At 44.0% G+C, this 14,350-nt stretch overlaps 1 protein-coding gene across 2 annotated transcripts; it reads left to right on the forward strand.

Annotated features, from left to right (window-relative positions):
* Positions 1-3,978: 3,978 nt before the first annotated feature.
* Positions 3,979-9,975, forward strand: TRIM52 (tripartite motif containing 52). Of its 2 annotated transcripts, none has more exons than XM_043465687.1 (2): positions 3,979-4,785; positions 9,359-9,975. In XM_043465687.1, exons 1-2 carry the CDS (start codon positions 3,979-3,981, stop codon positions 9,674-9,676), a joined length of 1,125 nt encoding a protein of 374 aa, XP_043321622.1. In that variant the 3' UTR covers positions 9,677-9,975. The 2 variants fall into 2 exon arrangements, with proteins under 2 accessions (XP_043321622.1, XP_043321623.1); XM_043465688.1 differs by lacking the exon at positions 9,359-9,975 and adding an exon at positions 7,884-9,167.
* The last annotated feature ends 4,375 nt before the right edge of the window (positions 9,976-14,350 follow it).

Raw genomic sequence — 14,350 nt, forward strand, 5'->3', positions numbered from 1 at the left:
ACCCTGGAAAATATCAGCAAGCAAAAATGAAAAAATATCAGCAAGCAAAAATGAAGCAATCTAAACAAAGCCCCTTTCTCAGGTGCCACTTAGATTTGAGGGGAGGTATTTAGAAGAAAAGCAAGATAAAGTACTGAATTAGGTCTTCATTCAGCTAGGTATTCTTGAGAATGGGTATCCACTATATGTTTAAGTCACGTTGGTTCCCTCAGGATGCTCCCTCTAGCCTCCTCTCACCATCTTCTTTCACTCATTCCTCCTTGCTCTTTCTCCAGCTCTCCTTCCCACCTGGGCTCTGCTCCTTGGGGCAAGCAGGAACTTGCTTTCACAAGCAGGCCCCTCTTCTCTTGGTCTGCTCTCCAGCTCTTTGCCCACCCCCTTCCATGTGCAGGGGAGAACCTGCATTCAGGGATGGGGAAGTATTCCAGCCTTGAAACTCAATTCCAGTTCCTGTTGTACATATTACCCACAGTGGCTTCTCAGTCATAATCTCCAGGATGGCTCTCAGATTGTATATGGGAGCTCACATGTTTGTTTTCTAACAAATAAACACCATGGATATGTGTCCCACTTTACACAGGGAAGACCTGGGTTTCAACTCCTGCCCTCTCCAGGCTAAAGGCTCTCAGAACTACTAGGATAACAGAGAATTCCCTGTCAGTTCAGTGGTTAGGACTCTGCACCTCCACTTCAGTGGGGAGGAGTTTAATCCCTGCTCTGGACCCTGCTTGCTGAGGACAAAAAAAAAAAAGTAGGATGACATATGGTGGGTTATTTTCCCCTCAGGGTTCCAATTACTTGAACATACTTGAAGTAAGAGAGAATAAGAGATAAGGGAGAGTTTCTTCTGAGACTTATCTACTACAGGAAAGGAATATAGTGGCATGTGATAAAAACACAAAAATAACTCCAGTGGGCACTGTTCTAACCATTACAATTAATCCAATTTTACAACAACCCATGATGTATGTGCTAGGCTTCCTTAGTGGTTCAAACAGTAAAGAGTCTGCTTGCAATGCAGGAGACCCGGGTTCAATCCCTGGGTTGGGAAAATCCGCTAGAGAAGGGAATGGCAACCCAATCCCAGGATTCTTGCCTGGAGAATTCCACGGACAGAGGAGCCTGGCAGGCTACAGCCCATGGGATCGCAAAGAATTGGACATGACTGAGAGACTGACACACACATGATGCGTGTGCTACTATCATCTTTATGTTGCATATGGGAAAACAGCAGCACAGGGATGTTAGTAACTAACCCAAGGTCATACAGAAAATGAGTAACAGAGTTGGGGTCTGAACACTGGCTGGTGCTGATAGCTCATGGTGAAAGGTGCAGCTTCGGGACCAGGGACCAGGCTTGCTCACTCAAGAGTTTTTGTGTAACAGAGTTTTATTAAAGTGAAAAAGGGACACAGAAAACTTCTGACATGGACATCAGAAGGGGGACGAGAGTGCCCCCACTTGTTAGTCTTATCAAGGCCTTATATACTTTTACCAGACCCATGTCCACAACATACATCTTAAATTAACAAGATTAGAACTAACAACATAAAGGTCTTACCAGACCCCTTCCCATAACATACATTTTAAGATGACAGGGTTAGTCAAAAGGTTCTCAAGAAGAAACATGTCCTCAAGCAAGATAAATTGTTATGTTGCCTAAGACAAACAATATAGAAAAAATCATCTGTCCTTTTCTCCTTGAGAGCCCCAGACCCCTTTCTCCTTCTTGAGGGCTCGGGACCCCTCTCTCCTCCTCCTCCCCCTCCCCCTCCTCTTCTGGGACCCTGGACTTCTTATCAACCTGCTTAGGAATTGACTCTCAGTGCCATCCTCTGGGAAGAGTCTCCTTCAGGAGTTTATGCCTAGGCAGAGACCTGAAGCTTAATTAGGGATTATACCTACATGAGGCAGCAAAGTGCGAGCCTTCTAGATGAGTGAACAACATGGCCAAAGACAGAAGCAACAGCCTGGCAAGAGTGTGTCAGACCTTCATTTCAGGTAAATGGTACTGATGGCTGAAGGATGCACTGAAATGAGTGCAAATGACCCTTCAGAAAATTTTTTGTCCATTTGGAAGCTGATAGGGTAAAATATAGGCTGGAAGAAACAGAAATAGAGAAGACCTAGATTTGAGGAGACAAAAGTCAGCAGGACTTGATCCTAGCAATCTGTTGGGTTTCATTTATTTACTCTGCAGATATATAGTGAGTATTAGCTGTATATTCAGCACTATGATAGAGGAGCTGTATACACAATGTTGAATAGTGCATTTATCATTCTTGCTCTGTGTTCAAGCTCAGGCTCAGAGAGGAAGAGCACGGGATCCAAGGTTGTCTGAAGTTTCTGTTAGGGCAAGTGGAGTTCCTCACACCAAAGTGACCAATTAGTGAGGTCAATTTGCAATCACTCCAGTGGGTCTTGAACAGCATCTTATTGAAACAGAACATATCAGAGTGATATGAATGCCTCAAGGAAAAGAACAATTTCCCCAAATTTTGTTTCTGTCATATATGTGGAAGCCTGTATTGTATCAATATGTGCAATATACTTCTCAATGAGGGCCAAGTTAAACAAACAGACCCTGTAAACCTTGGGTGACAGATGACCAAACGTCTATAATTCTGTAACTCCTTGAAGGACCCTATCATGCCTTACTCATTTTCTGTTGTTATTGTTCTTATAATGTGGACAGATGAAAGTGGGTGGATAAATGGATGGAAGGCTTATTTATGCGTATGATGGATGAATGGAAAGGCAGAGGGATGGATGAAAAACGAATGGTTATTTGGGTAAGTGGATGAGTGCTTGCATGGAAAGAAAGTGAAGTCGCTCAGTCGTGTCCGACTCTTTGTGACCATGGACTGTAGCCTACCAGGCTTCTCCGTCCATGGGATTTTCCAGGCAAGAGTACTGGAGTGGGTTGCCATTTCCTTCTCCAGGGGATCTTCCCCACCCAGGGATCAAGACCGGGTCTCCCGCATTCTAGGCAGACGCTTTTACCGTCTGAGCCACCAGGGAAGTCGCATGCATGGAGAAAAGATGCTGAACGGAAGGATTATAGATGGAGGTGAAAAGATCCACAGACGAAGTCGGTGTAGGGTATGCTGAATCTAAGGTTTCTGAGGGCAGGTAGCAAGAAAGGGGTGAGTTGATCTGAGAAGGAAAGTTGGAAGCACCCAGGTTTTTATGAGAGATTCTTCCACTTCACGGCCACTCAGGGGCACAGCAAACTCAATCCCGCCAGGTTTCTATAGACCACACCCTCGAGCGCGGGAGCCTCGCGGGAGTCCTCCCTACCACAAAAGCCTCTGGGTAGACAGGGGTCGGAAATACAGGAGAGCACCAGAGCTTGGTCGCCGCACTTACGACCCTTTTGGGTACATGCGGGGACGCGCTTTCCTGAGCGGCTGCTGGACCCTCTGGGTCTGGCTGATTAGAAAACTCGTGGCTTAAACTGATTCTCTCGCCGCCTCCACCCATTCTGACCAGGCAGTTTTTCCTATCTGTGATAGCGGAATGGGCAGCCGGGGTTCTTGCCTGGCGCGTTTCCGGGGGCACCATAGAGACGTGGTCCTCCGCCTGCCCAGTCCGCCGTCTCCCGCGTGTGAGCGTGCCTACGTCATTTTCGGTTGCCTCCGACGGGATGAGGAGCGCCGGCTTCTGAGGAGAACGCCGCCGGGTAGCGCACACCCGGAGGCAGGCGATAAGCGTGGAGTGGTCTGAATTTGAACGCTGAGTCTCGAAGGGAATTGGGGGCCCGCAGTCTGGTTCTTTCCCCACTGCCTTCGGAGGGCAGCTGTGAGTTCAGGGAGCGCCTGAGAGAAGAAAGCAAGGCTTCTCTGAGAGCCTGAGGAGGGACAGCAGAGTTGGGGACAGCTTTGAATCACCAGCGTAGCTTGGAGGCAGGTCCGCAGGTGCGTCCCCTGCTCCTCGGCTCTGAACTGACGCATCCACACCAACCGGCAGCGCGTTAAGATGGCAGGCAGTGCCACTGCTCCTAATCCCTTGCAGACACTTCAGGAGGAAGCCGTGTGTGCCATCTGCCTGGACTACTTCAAGGATCCTGTGTCCATCGGCTGTGGTCATAACTTTTGCCGAGGGTGTGTGACCCAGCTGTGGGGCAAGGAAGATAATGAGCAAGACAGGGAGGAAGAGGAAGATGAATGGGAGGAGGACGAGGACGACGACGAGGCAGTAGGGGCCATCGGTGGATGGGGCAACTCCATTCGGGAGGTTTTATACCAGGGGGATGCTGACGAGGAGTTGTTCCAGGACCAAGAGAATGATGAACCCTGGGTCGGTGACGGTGGCATAAGGGACAGAATGGATTATGTGTGGGACCAAGAAGAAGAGGAGGAAGATACGGACTACTACCTGGGAGGCTTGAGACATGACCTGAGAATTAACGTCTACCTGCAAGAGGAGGAGATTTTGGAAGAATACGATGAGGAGGAGGAAGAGCTGTACCCTGACACTCACCTGGCCCCGCCTCCAGCCCCTCCACGGCAGTTCACCTGCCCCCAATGCCGAAAGAGCTTTAAGCGTCGCAGCTTTCGTCCCAACTTGCAGCTGGCGAACATGGTCCAGATAATTCGCCAGATGTGTCCCACTCCTAATCGAGAGAGCCGGGTGAATGATCAGGGCATCTGCTCCAAACACCAGGAAGCTCTGAAACTCTACTGTGAGGTGGACAAAGAGGCCATCTGTGTGATATGTCGAGAATCCAGGAGCCACAAACAACATAGTGTGGTGCCATTAGATGAAGTGGTACATGAGTACAAGGTAAGCAGCATGGGAGAATGTGGGGATTTGAAGGAAGTGGAGGAGAAACCAGGGCAGCTGGGTACTTTGTAGCTGAGCCTTTTTTTTGTGAGGGATGAGGCACAGGGTGAAGAGAGATGGACATATGTGGAGAAAAGAAACATTGGCTGAGGCTGACTGGCTTCCCCAGAGGAAACTGAGTAAAGACTAAAGACAGTGATCAGGAGCTGATCACTGTCTTTACTCCCTTTCAATTTGCCCAAGTATAAGGGGGTACAAGTGACAGCCTCCTCCCCACTCCCCGACTTAATTTCCCACTTATATAAGTACTGAGTCTATACCTGACCAAGACTCCAGGACCCTTAATACACAGGAATGGAAAGCCATCGTGCTTATAGATAACTAGACATTTAGGACACAGCACAAGCAGTGTCAAAACTGAGGGCTAATCGGTAGACCAAAAAGCCAGGGTGTGGTTCCTGCTAATAAGCGCAGCTGGACATACCTGCCTAATAAGTCTGGAGTTACTTTCCTGCCTTCAGTGGGGCCCATTTCCCCTGTAGAGAAAGGCAGAGGACATAAACATCAGAATAAACCTGCCCCGATCATTTTCCTTACCTGTTACTTTATCATAGCAGAAGAAGTTAAGGATTTAGAATCAGATGACCTGGCTCTAAAACTTACTGTCTAATCTTGGGCAAGCCTCAACCTCTTAGCTTTACTTTTCCCCTAGGCTTGTTAAGATGAAAAGAGATCTTATATGAAAGTATTTTATAAACCATAAAGCACTAAACAGATGTTTCTTTGGCTTTCCTCTAGTTTCCTCTAGTTTATTTGGGTTCTGATTTGGTTAAAACCTTGCTTTCTAGTTCTGATCTGAGTATTAGAGAATTATCTCAGTGACAGCATGAAGACTGTCAAAAAGCCTAAATGGATATGACTCCTAGCGGTACCCAAAGGAGAAAAAGGTTGTCTTCAGGTCCATAAAAGTCTTAGTAGCAGTTGCTCATGTCTCAGTAGTGCTTTACAGTTTATAAAGTGTATTTTCTCATATTCTACAGCAGTGGTTTTCAAACTGTGGGTTTTGATCAATTAGTGGGTCTTAAATGGGTCATGCCCAGCATTATTTTTAAATGAACTGAGAAAATATCGAGTGCATGGGAGCATAGTAAGGGTAAGTATTGTTTTATGAAACTTTTAAATTATATGTACACAGGTGTATACTTGGGCCACAAAACATATTGCTTACTTTGGGTTGCAGTCAAAACACAAGCAGAACCCTGCCCTATAGGTATTATATATTAGATATTATCATCCCTCACCCCCTCCCCCGCAACCCTGCCGCCCCGTTTCACAGTAACTGTTGGTAAGTACACAGTTAAGACACAAATCTTCATTAAAAACCATTGCTAATTCCATCATATTCATATGATTTAAGGATAAACCCTAGTATCTGCTTTCCCCCCAGGGTAATAATTAAGTTTGCCTATAGAAGAAACTATGTCCTGTACTTCTGGGGTTTAGTACCTAAGCTAAGGAGAGGAGGTAACCTTTCATTCCTCTGCTAGGATTTCCTGAAAAGAATTTCTGAAACCAAATTTTTAATTGAAAGCTAGTTTAGACAAGAGAAAAAGAGGTGATCTCTTTATCTTGGGAAGCCAGCTAACACTCATTTGAAACCTCGGAAGTTACTTATAAAGCACACTTGTAAGTATAAACAGCACAATCAAGTTAAATTGGAGATAATCCCTTTCAAAATATATACTATTTAAAAGAAAATAAAACTTTTTTTTTTCAAACATATACCAGAACTTAGGTTGATGGTGATACCAAACACAGGAATTACACTGAAGAGGTAATAATTGTGTAGGCCTTCTTTATATGGTTTATAGTTTGTTTTTTATTGGTAAACATGCGTCTTATAGTAGCATGATTTAGAATCTTATGATACAATAATAGTTTAACATTATATGGAACTGTTTTTGTATAATGGTTTATTTAATTTGCTATACATTAGCCACCACACAGTTCTGGTTAGATTAAATTCTCTCTTGTCAGCTATTAATTCACCAAAATTTTAATCTCCTTTGGAGGTGATCAAGCTTTTTTAGTTTTAGGTGCTACAATAGGAATTTGTTACTCATAGACTCAGGGAACAGTTTAGTGATTTTCAGAAATAGAAAAGAAAGCATTCTGTCCTCCTCCCTTCACACATTATATCAGCATTGCTGGGTTATGAGGAAAGTTATAGTTTATGAAATCATACTTAATATTGTAATGTTGAAAAGAAAAAAAGATTTAATTTTTCATAATATAAGAAATAAATTGGAAAGAACTCCTTGGCTGGTGGGAATACAAAGGCAGACCAAGAAGTATTCAGAGTAAAGCCTATAATCTGAGGTATATAACAAACTGGATACCCAGAGATGTTTGTTGTGGATATGGTACCATTCATACTGCTATTCCTTAATGTTTAATTTTGTATAAGAGGCTTTTTTAGCTCTGAAACACTTACTTATTTACATCTTCCATTTTGTTCATCCCATGAGTTAGAGTTCGTCTTGACTCTTCAAGCTAGAATCAGAGGATTATGAAAGTAAGATCGTTTAGATTGACCAAGGGTACTGTTAAATGGTGTCAGGTTTTAGCCAGCAGATGGGTGTATAAAAAGAAAATGAACAAAGATTTCACTTGTTGAGGCTCAGGCATAACTGGATGCCTGTATTGCCCTGCCACCCAGCTGCCGCCGGTAAAATCATTCATCGCTCTGCAAGAGGGACCAGAGGCTTCCATCATCAGTACTCCTGTTTTTCTGTTCTTTTCCTTGAGGTAGCTAAAGGTGGCAGCCAAAAAATTTTTTGAGGCTTTTATCAAGTTTGTATTCATGAATGATGCAGAAGATAGGGTCAGCTTCTTCAGATGAGTTATCTGAAAGTGTTGGGCAGTGACACATGCCAAACACTGTTAAAAGTTATGCCACTAAAAACAGTGAAGTATTCTGCAAAGCACAATTCTCTGCAGTTTTAAGATTGGACAGTATTGGAATATTAATAAGAATCTTCAAAGGCCATGAATGCCTGCCTAATACTAAATAATAAGTAACTCTTTTAATTGCAAAGGAGAAAAAAATGGAGAAACTAGTGAAACCTTGCATCCCGAGTGCTGCCATAACTTTGAGAGGAAATTGAGGAATTCCAGAATTTCTTCATCAACTTCTGCATCTGAATTCATTGACTGAGCCTATCAAACATCGGGTTTAAAAAACAAAACAAACATCAGCTTATCCTTTGCTCTTAGTTGAGATTAATCTACTGATGAAGAAAACTGTACTTTGCTTTGTTCGGAGTAAGGCTTTAAAAACTCTGGAAATGCTATTTTCACTAAGCCTAGCACTAAAGACAGTATTTTTGAGGTTGTATGAAATGAAATTAGTTGGAAGAAAAAAATTAGAGAAGTATATGTTAATGGTGCTACAGCAATGGCATGTTTTAGATCTGGGTCTTTGTCAGAAATTGAAGAAAACTGGAGAGATGTACCGTAGCAGTCACCACCAAGCATTGACTTCATCAGCCTGCCCATAATCTACTGGAAATCTTAAGCCTTGCTGTCAGCATAACTGTTGTGAAAAGTAGTCCATCTGATCCCAGTTTGCCTTGGTTTTCAAAAATCTGAATGCTATTCAGAGTATTTCCTGTCACGCACTGAGTTTCCTTGATCAGAAAACTTGGTTCACCTGACTGAACTTCTTATGGACAGAACAACTACTTTGGGACACCAATGATAAAGAATCTGTACTTTAAAACTTAAAGCAGAATTTAACACATTGAAGCTTAAAATACATTGACCCTGAAATGTCAAGGAACAGACACCAACATCACTGCTTGTTATGAAATGAGCACTTTAAGCACTTGCCAAAAATCTCTACAAATGGCAAACTCATATGAAAAATGTCAATTTTCTTGGCTAATCTTTCAAGAACCAGATTCATGAATGTTATTTCCAGGGAAAAAAAAAAAAAAGGGAAAATCTAAAACTATTCTGGGTGATGTTTTGTTGACCTTGTTCTTAAAACCTACCTGTGGTAACTTTGGGAAGAATGTCTCATGTTTCACACTTAATGTTCATTTCTCACTAGAAGAACTTCAGGAGTTTGTGGAACTCAAAGTTGGATTGTTTTGACTAGAAATTTTCAGATTTTAATCCTACATTATTCCATTTTTCTCCTTATATCTTAAAAGCTTTTTTTTAAAATTGGTATAACTAACTGTGGGAGAAAATACCATAAGTGTTGTCAAAGCAGCTTGTGTTTTGTTGCATTTTCTACACCATCCAGGAAAGAAAAGTTAAGGCTTAACAGTGACATGGTTATTATATCATTTGAATAAATTTTTGCCTTCCAAAATGTATCATTGCTTTGATTAATTTTAGTCATGACACTTAATTTTGTAATTTTAAATAACATTGAAGGAAGGAGAATGTGAGGTGTTAAGGTATATGGAAAGAAAAGGTGTGGGTTACAAAAACATTAAGAAAAACTGATACATATCCAAATCCATCAGATGCTCATCTGTTTATTGAATGTCTTCCCTACTAGGTTCAGCTGTTGACTGCTGTATCACAAGTCAGACTGTGTAAACTTGCTCCTCTCTACTGTGGCTGTACCCTGGACCTTTTCTTCACACAGACTTGCTACACACCTGAAATCCTGAACTCCAATTGTACCATGAACTTAGCTCTTCGCATTCTAGTACAGTTAAACACACTCCAGTTATACATGCCCTTCATCTTTATGGAGGCCACTGTTCCACTGACTCCTAATTTTTTCCTTTCCCCATTTATCAGACATTTGCTAGCCTTACTTACTATCCTTCTGATCCTGTACCTCAAGATTAGTCTTGGCACGAAGAACTGATCCATGTTGTGTTCTAGACCAGGGATTCTCAACCTCAGCACTCCTGTCATTTTGAATGAGATAATTCTTTGCTTTGGGGGGTGGGATATAGTCTGTGCATTTGAGGATGCTTAGCAGCATCTGGATCCCACCTACTAGATGTATGTAGCACTCCTCCACCAGTTGTGACAACCATAAATGTCTCAGATGTTGCCAGATGTCTTGGAGGGAGTGGTGCAAAAGTATCCCTGGTTAAGAACCACTGCTTTAGTCTCGGAAAAGTTAGTCCTATCTGCAGACCTGCCATTACTAGCCTCACTTAGACCATATAGTCAGTACCTGGCAAGGAGGTTTAAAAGTGTTCGGGGAAGAATAGCCTCACCCAGCTGGAATTTTATTAAATGCAGTCATAGCATCAATGGATTAACTAAGACCCCTACTTCTCCCAGTTCTTGGCATACAGGTAACAGGGTCAACAGGCCTTTTTTTAAACTGAGTTGCCTATATCACTGCCATCAAGGACTAAGATAAAGCAGTATATGAAATAAGATCTAGAAACAATGAATAATAAAAGGCAATCACTTCAGCTGTTCCTTAGTTTCAGCAGAGCCATTCGGCAGTATTTAAGTATTCAGAACTAAGACCAGAGCCTCTGTTCCTGTCAGAGTGGGAGTAGCCCTGGACTGATCCATCAGCCCTTAAAGCACTTCTTTAAAACCTAAGGTTCCTCTGCCATTGGCCATCAACCTCTGGTCCCTGTGCCATGCCTCCTGAAGCCTTTATAGGACCTAGAGATTCTGTGCTGTTTCCCACCCCTTATCCCTGACCCCCTTTGGAAGCTATCCTATAATAGTGAAATTATCACAGGTATTTATTGACCAATAAATTTGGGTTACAAAGAGGAGGCAGGGACAGTAGCCCTCTATACCAGCTCTAAGGACTTTCTGCAATGATGGAAGTGTTCTAAATTTGTGCTATGCAATATGGTACAGGTACCACTGACTACATAGGACTTCTGAGCTCTTGCAATGTGATTAGTACAACTCATTTATTTTAAATAGTCACATATGGCTTGTGGTGGTTTAGTCGCTAAGTCATGTCCGACTCTTGTGGCCCCATGGACTGTAGCCTGCCAGGTTCCTCTGTCCATGGGATTCTCCAGGCAAGAATACTGGAGTGGGTTGCCATTTCCTTCTCCAGGGGATCTTCCTGACGCAGGAACTGAACCCAGGTCTCCTGCACTGCAGATAGATTCTTTACTGAATGAGCTACAAGGGAATCAAATCACGTTGGAATGTATAGTTCTATACAGAAACAGGTTGAATTTTGATCCTTCCTAGGACTCTCAAGAGTAGTAAAGTCCAAATGGAAGATGCAAAAGGAAAAGACAATTTTCTTTTCTCAATCAAGAGAGAGGCTGTAAGGTTATAGTTTTAGGTATAAAAGGAGAAAAGGCGGCTTTTTTTTTTTTGTTTGTTTAAATCTGACCAAAATGGCCTTGAGCCAGTTACACTTGTGATCCATATAGATCACATGTGGGAGATGTGACAGAGGAGAATTCTAATGGAAAGTAGCTAAAAACTATTACCTGCTTTCCCAAAAGAGCTGGGGCTAGAATCTCAAAACAAGACAAGTTTAAGTATAAATAAGCTTTTATTTGGTTTAACTTTTTAATGATAGTGTCTGCCCACAAATCAGAGCCCTCAGAGAATCTTGGACTTGGGGCAACAGCTCACCTGTGCATGTGGGAAGTATAGGAGGAGATGCCACAAGGCTCCTGTTATCAGCAGACCTGCTACTCTTCTCCCCAACTCTCCTGCTTCCAAAGAAGGGGGAAAATGGATACCTTAGGGATTTGAATTAGAAATAGCCTTAAAGAACAAGGAGGCTTATTCCTCCTAGCTGCATTCAGGCTGAGACCTTCCTTGCCTTTTCCCCCATCCTAAAAGATTCAGATCCAGAGTTGGTCAGGGCCTTCTGGTTGACAGTTCCACTTGTTATCAGGCAGGGCCCTGCAAAAACAAAGGAGGATCCAGGTGGTCTGCAAGAAGATCCCTGGAGGTCACACCCCCTTTTTGACTACCATTTCCTAGGCGTGTAAAATCCCTTCTCTCCCTCTATAGCAAAGGATGGAATTTCTCAGCAGGCTCTGGCTGTTTAACCCAGGTGTGAGCAGGGAAGGGTTACATGGGCTGAGGGCTGTCTGCTTCTCAGCCCTCATATCTTGTAGTAAGCTGCTGCTGCTGCTAAGTCGCTTCAGTTGTGTCTGACTCTGCGACCCCATAGACGGCAGCCCACCAGGCTCCCCCATCCCTGGGATTCTCCAGGCAAGAACACTGGAGTGGGTTGCCATTTCCTTCTCCAATGCATGAAAGTGAAAAGTGAAAGTGAAGTCCCTCAGTTGTGTCCGACTCTTAGAGACCCCAGGGACTGCAGCCCACCAGGCTCCTCGGGGATTTTCCAGGCAAGAGTACTGGAGTGAGGTGCCATTGCCTTCTCCGTGTAGTAAGCTGGTTAGCCTCAAGTTTCCATTTCAACACGATCTCCTGACCCTGGTTCATATGAAATTCTCTTCCTGGTAAAAAGCTGAGAACAAGCACCCTGGGTCACATTTTGTTTCTCCCTACCACTGAGTGCTGTTTTAAATCCTTTAACAAAGCAAAGAAGTTTGCCTTTTGCTGGCATTTCTTACAGTCTTGCCTGGAATATAGCCACTTGCCCAGATCAGGCCCACTTTCACAGCCTGTGACTCTGCACATCTGGTAAAGCAGGGGTCCCCAACAGGGTCACAGTAGGAGGTGAGTGATGAGAGAAACCAAAACCACCTCCCCACCCTGCCCCCATCCGTGGAAAAACTGTCTTCCATAAAATGTTCCCTGGTGCCAAAAAGGTGGGGGACCACTGTGCTAAAGTACCCAGAGCCTGGGGAATGCCAGTCCATCTCTTAGGGAAGACCCACAGGATATGTTAGCAGCTTTCTGGGGGACTGTTAGACCTCAGAATTCTGCCTAAGACGAACAAGGGACCTTTCAAGAGATTAAAAAATGGCATGTGATTTCTTTATAAATCTATTTCCAGCATTGATTTAATGCCACATCCCTGCCTCTGACTAGGAAGAATGGAACAGAACCTATAATTATAGTCTCACATTTCCCTGTCTTCAGCCTTTTTGAACTTAATTCTTTAGGCCTCAATCATTACATAGCTTCTGTATACAGAACCTGACTCTAGACCCTGGAATGAAGGAAGCAGGGTAGAGATGGACTGGAAGAGATGTTCAACCCCTCACTCATAAGACCTTTGGTAAATCTTCTATTCCTTCCTTTATAAGAGTCTCATGATCCTCCAGGAGACCCTCTGGTTCAGCTTCTGAATTCTTACTTTTTTCTAGTCTTACTCCTCCAACCTAGCCTCCACTTTGACAACAAATGCCTTTCAGTAAGATCAAGGTTAGGCAGGTAGGCAGGAGAGGGATGAGATAATCTTTAAGAGACTGTCCTGGGCTTCAGGACAAAATCACTAGGGTGAACTGCCTACCTTGGATTTCACTCTGCCTTCTCTCTTGAAATAATCATCCTCAAACTTGTGCATGCAAACCATGCACAAGTTTGTATATCTCCTCCCCAAGCTGATCCCTCTGCCTAGAATGTCCTGCCTTTAACTATTTGCTCCTAACTACTCAGCCTGTGAGGTTGACCACCAAAGTTAGAATCTTCCACATGCGAAACCCTCTATCTGGTGCTGGGAATGCAAAATGTGAGCAGAAACAGCCTAATCCCTATCCTTAGGGCACTCACAGGAGAGGCTGGCAGAATTTAAGAGACCCAACACACACTGCACCACTAGTAGGACAGCATTAAATAAAGGAGCCTAACATACACCTGGGGGTCACAGAGGGCCTCCCAGATGTGGTAACTTGAGCTGAGACTTGAAGGAAGCTTAGATTTAACTAAGGGGAGGGGGGAGAGGTGGTGGTGGTGATAAGACATGGTGGGCCTTCCAGACAGAACAATGCATATTCTGTATGGGAGAGAATTGATGGATGAGTTGGAGGAGCAAGGCGGGGGCCAATGTTGTCATAACAATGGAGTATGGGGTATGCCAGAGCCAACCACATGGAGTCTGCAGAAGGACAGTAAAACAAAGGGAAGCCATCTGCCCAGGGCTGGCAGTCAGCAGGCCCTCCAGTCCCAGCCATACACCTTTCACTTAGGTCCTCACCTCAGCATTCAAGGGAAGACCTCTCCCACCTCTTGAATGCTGGCAGGAGGGGATGGAGACCTCTGCTCCTGGAGATCATGGGCCTCCAACAAGGAATCTGAAGGACTCTTTCCAGCTGTGTGGGTCCTAGGGGCTTCCTTCAGGAAAGGAATGGTGAGACAGACTTCCTTAGAAGAGCATCTCCAATTTCTTCTGTGGGATTCTTACCTTGTGTGGACTAGAGGTGGTGCCCATGAGGACAGGGGAAAGATGGGGCTGCCCAGGGGCTGAGACAATAAGTAGGTGAGACAACAGTAAGCTTGGAGCCAGAACTGGTTCTACCTACAGGGTGTGGGCTGCCTGGAAAAGTGGGAGGATAGCTTGGAGGAGAGCTGAGTCTTCCCTAAAGGGCAGATGAGAGCCTCCAGCCGCCTTCCACTTCCCTGAGGTTGGAGAAGAAATGCCCTGAATGAGAAGGAAGAGGTCTGGCCCAAC

Source organism: Cervus canadensis, chromosome 4 (assembly GCF_019320065.1).
Source record: "Cervus canadensis isolate Bull #8, Minnesota chromosome 4, ASM1932006v1, whole genome shotgun sequence".
Taxonomy (NCBI): Eukaryota; Metazoa; Chordata; class Mammalia; order Artiodactyla; family Cervidae; genus Cervus; species Cervus canadensis.